At 35.2% G+C, this 4,700-nt stretch overlaps 1 protein-coding gene across 2 annotated transcripts; it reads left to right on the top strand.

Moving 5' to 3' along the window:
- The first annotated feature begins 1,295 nt into the window (after positions 1-1,295).
- On the top strand, positions 1,296-3,999 carry LOC141482869 (uncharacterized). Of its 2 annotated transcripts, XM_074176744.1 has the most exons (3): positions 1,296-1,800; positions 1,860-2,081; positions 2,139-3,999. In XM_074176744.1, the coding sequence occupies exons 2-3, from the start codon at positions 1,902-1,904 to the stop codon at positions 2,784-2,786; spliced, it is 828 nt and encodes a 275-aa protein (XP_074032845.1). In that variant the 5' UTR covers positions 1,296-1,800; positions 1,860-1,901; the 3' UTR covers positions 2,787-3,999. The 2 variants fall into 2 exon arrangements, with proteins under 2 accessions (XP_074032845.1, XP_074032846.1); XM_074176745.1 differs by having other exon boundaries at positions 1,296-2,081.
- The last annotated feature ends 701 nt before the right edge of the window (positions 4,000-4,700 follow it).

The following is a 4,700-nucleotide window of genomic DNA, read 5'->3' as shown; positions in this document are numbered from 1 at the left end:
GTTACGCTTATATTGTATCGAGTCCTGCGTTACACATCTATCGATGAGCAAGTTCTCTTTACATCCAGCGACTCCTCTCTTCGACCCTCTCTGCTCATATATCCGTTCGAACACTCGGTCAACTGCGGTGAGTATTCGTGTGTATAAGATGCTTGTAAACAAATTATAACACGAATTCAAGCATGTTATCGGTCTGTAATTCTTAGGAACCGACAAATCTCCGCTTTTTTTATTATTATTATTATTATTAAGATTCAGAGATCAATCAGAAGTCACCATTTTGGTACTGCTTGATCAAAGTAAAGCTTTCATCAGCAAGCTCAAGTTCCTAGGATTCGATGATATTTTTCTTAAATGGATGACCAGCTATCTCACAGGCAGATCCCAGAGGGTCAAACTGGACGATTACTCATGGTCAACCCTAAAAGAAATAGTCTCAGGTGTACCGCAGGGAAGTATTTTAGGACCCTTGATGTTTTCAGTGTTCATTTTTGAATACCCCACTTTTTTATGACATTGTCAAGAACATCTATACGCAGATGATATACAGTTAGTTATATTTGTCTTCTCATAACACCGATACAGAAAGTTGCGTGGCCAATATAAACACAGATTTGCACAAAACATTCCTATATCATGGACTGAAAATTAATCCAAATAAAACTTTGGCCTTATGCATTGGGTCTCAAAGACAAATAGTAGAAACTCAGTTTAACTTTAGGCTCACTCTCGATAACGCAGACATTGACTGGGTAGACAGTGCTAAAAATCTTGACGTAACCATAGATGGCTCTTTGTTTTTCCATGAACATGCGACAAACATTTTCAAAGTATCATTCGTCAAACATTCGTCATATGGTCAATTTGAGAATTAACTCATTCAACATACCTAGGCACCGTACTTTCAAAGTTCAAGGATCTTTTTCTTATATTGCCCCTTATCTGAATAAAATTTTACCCCTTTTGAATCATAATAATCATCAATTTGAGAAAGAAATAAATTCCCAGATGCTTCCTGAGCAGTGCTAATTTAAAAAATTTAAAATTCAACGCATGGTAGTGCAATGAAATTGTTAAATTGAGCAAAATAATGTTGACAATATTAAGAGTTACTAGCAACTATATGATCTAGTATTTTTTTCAATTTTCCATCAGTGTTATGATAGTAAATAAGTTTTAATATTATAATTTTCTTACACTCACTGTATAATTTTTGGGATGGGTGGAAGATACCCTTTGGCTAACTGTTTTCCTTTTATGCATAAATGTATTTTTTATGCATAATAATAGTTATTTATGTACCAAGGGAGGGCCTTAATTACCGATGGCAAAGTTTGCGTCCCGAGGGCCTCTGGCCCGAGGGACAGCAATTGCCTGAGGTTATTAAGGCTCATTAATTCCCGTGGTACATAGATAATTTTATTTCTGACCGATTTCAATAAAATTTTGTTCATTTTTGAAACGGAAAAATGTACCAATTCATTACCTTCCCGGTATATTTGAATCAGGTACCGTTGATTATAGTAGAGTTTTCTTGTTGCTAGGTTGTTGCTATGTTACTTGTTTATAAACAGAACTTTTTTATCAAACTGTGTTTGCGGTGAAAACGTGTTTTCTACCCCAAATATAATGGAGGATATTTTGAAAAAAGCTGAACAAGCAAGAGAATCATTAATTCCATCGAAAAGTGAAGCCGTATACCAAAAAGAATACAAGATATATCTGGACTGGCTGACACGGAAAAATGTTATGCCAAAAGATGTCACTGAAACTGTATTTCTGGCATATTTTCAAGAACTGGTAAGGAATTTTCTATGTTTTTCGGTAGATTTGGTAGTAATTGTGTTTATTCGTTTCAGTCAGAAACGTAGAGTCCGAATTCTTTATGGACTAAATGGTCAATGCTAAAATCGATGGTGACTATACATGAGAAACGAGATATCACCAAGTTCAATGAACTACAGGCTTTTTTGAAACGGAAGAGTAAGAGTTATAAGCCGAAAAAGTCTGCTGTTTTATCTCCTAAAGATGTTATCAGATTCCTAAAGGACGCTCCTAATGATATTCATTTATTGCATAAGGTAATTTTTTTCTTATTTTCCTTTTTGTGTGTATTTATTTCCTTTTTTTTGTTATAGGTTGTTTTGATTATGGGTTATTTTGGAGGATGCAGAAGTCAGGAACTTTTGAATATGAAGATATCGGATATAGAGGACCGGGATTCCGTTATGGTAGTGAACGTACCGGAAAGTAAAACTGGTGTATCGAAGAAATTTACAGTTGTGGATGAAAAAGAGTTCTCCGCTTTGCCTTTATTAAGACTTTATATGTCTTTGCGTCCTAAAGGTATTGAACGATTTTTTTTGAGCTTCCGACAAAATAAATGTACATCTCAGCCAATTGGAAAAAACATGTTTGGGAAAATCCCCAGCAAAATCGCAATGTATTTAGGATTGCCAAACTCATCTTCCTATACGGGACATTGCCTTCGTCGCACTTCTGCTACTGCTCTAGCCAATGCAGGAGCAACTATGACTAACTTAAAAAGACACGGAGGTTGGAAAAGTTCCACGGTGGCGGAGGGGTATTTGGAGGATAGCATCGAATTGCGAAATAAAACGGCGCGTATGTTGTCTACTTTGTCATCAGAAGAGGCAGGTACCTCGACTGTAGTGAACAGAAGCTCCAGCCATACAAAAGAAGAAATTGTTTCTAGTGGCGGAAGCAATTTTCAGGGAACATTTCAAAATTGTACATTTATTATTTGTAATGACGTGAATAAATAAAATATGGTTCAGTTTTCATTTCTATTTATTTTTACTTGTGAAAGGTAGAGGGAATTATAAAATCTATAATGTCCCAAGGGAGTTATGACCCTCTTTATTGATAGCGTAACTATGACGATATAAGCTTATAATATCCCGGTCAGAAATAAACGATATTATTATTATTAATATTGATTTTCTCGCGCGAAACCTTTAATTTTGTATGGTGCATTCAATTATAATTTATTTGATAATGATTAGTATCACATCCTTTCAAATTGTTTTCCCAACCACATCATGTCACTGTTTCTTAAACATTAAAATGAGTTTTCTGATTGATTCCGCCGTTACTTGATGAAGATCCATACTAATTTCCTAAACTACAAATCAAATCGTGAGGTGTAGTTTAGGAAATTAAAATGAGTGTTGGGAGTTATCCTTAAAAGATAGACATATGCCCCAGCCTGACATTTTTGTAGACCCATAAAAGAAGAACAATTTGTGTTGAACAAAGGGGTAAGGCAACTTTTTTGATGAAAACTCGCAAGGTAGCACCACTGCCCCGACTTCTAACAGATAACGTCATATTTCAACCAATTCACACAAAACGTCGATGAACTATCCCGTTCACCTTCCTCTACGGGAGTATTTTGAGTTCATTGTATAGGCAGACAGACAGACAGACAGGCCCGGAGTGGGACTCTGTTTTATAATATGCACTGATAATAATACCGTAACATTGGCATGAAACTCGAGAGACTCGAAGACATGGCACAGAAGTCACTCCCATTGAATGTAGGCACTTCATACATACAGACTCAGGTGTTAACAAGCCGATAATGTAGATAAATATTCATTCGTAATTGAAGCAGGGATTATTAATTGATTTTTTCTCCCGGTGTGACTTCATGGAGCATTTCTCTGTAGGTTGTTGATGCCGATCTAGGCATTCTTCCAAATTGATTAATCGAATTTCAACGGTACACATTGATTTATGATCACATTCGATAGCATCGAATAAGTACAAGAATATCGCTGTTGAATTACCCGTTAGATGAAGCTGTCAAAAGTTTTGTCAAACGGAAATATTAAATGCCAACTACGTACGTCCGCAAGAGAAAGGAAGTTTAAGAAGCGTATTAGCGAGCGGAGAAATTGTGTTGACTTTATAATAAATGGACTACTAATTGACTACTCACATCCGAATGAAAATCTCAAGTATTCTGTAGGAGTAACAGCTTCTGCATAAAAAAATTCAGATCTCAAATATCGCGCTTTGAATTAGAATATTTTTCTTTGCTATTTGGGAGCCGTCTCTGTCTTTTGCTGCGTTTACTGCGATTTTAACTCTCCATGACAAATATTTCAACATTTTTCTTCGTTGTATTAGTTTATACGGGTCTTTCATTAGCTTATTGTCATATTAATAATAATAATTTTATTTTTGATTGATGCAACTAGTTTTTCTATTGTTTTCAATGTTTTGATATTAACATTTGTTCACAAAAAGGCTTTGAAGCTTTAAAAACTTCTGATTATTATATGCGAGCGCTTTCGATAGCAAGCTGTGCTATCAGCAATACCTAATATTTACCCACAAAACAATACACATTCCTAGAATCAATGAACCTAGATATTACCTGATGTAAGCCAAGTACAGGCAAATTTAAAAAGAAATCCGGATGAAAGGAGAGGACAAATACCTGCGTTAAAGCGTTATAACCTTATAAAAGAACAAACAAGAAGGTAAAACGTTCAGTTTGAGTAGAACCATGAAGATGACAGTATAATCTGCTATCGAAAGCGTTCGCATATAATGGTTGGAAGTTATTAAAGCTTCAACAAACAAATATTGATATCAAAAATTAATAATGATAATAGTAATAAATGTCTTCATTTCCGCTTTCCACGTACCCTGAAGCACAATTATAATCA

The sequence above is a fragment of the Leptinotarsa decemlineata genome, unplaced genomic scaffold, assembly GCF_025532065.1.
Source record: "Leptinotarsa decemlineata unplaced genomic scaffold, Ldec_3_MD MMD2_tig00002082_RagTag_RagTag, whole genome shotgun sequence".
Classification (NCBI taxonomy): domain Eukaryota; kingdom Metazoa; phylum Arthropoda; class Insecta; order Coleoptera; family Chrysomelidae; genus Leptinotarsa; species Leptinotarsa decemlineata.
The sequence above is the reverse complement of the archived record's forward strand: the minus strand, read 5'-3'. Positions and strand labels throughout refer to the sequence as shown.

Coding starts and splice junctions, on each gene's coding strand:
- LOC141482869 (XM_074176744.1), top strand. CDS start 1,902: ATGCTAAAATCGATGGTGACTATACATGAGAAACGAGATATCACCAAG. Junction 2,082..2,138: donor ATATTCATTTATTGCATAAG/GTAATTTTTTTC, acceptor TTTTTGTTATAG/GTTGTTTTGATTATGGGTTA.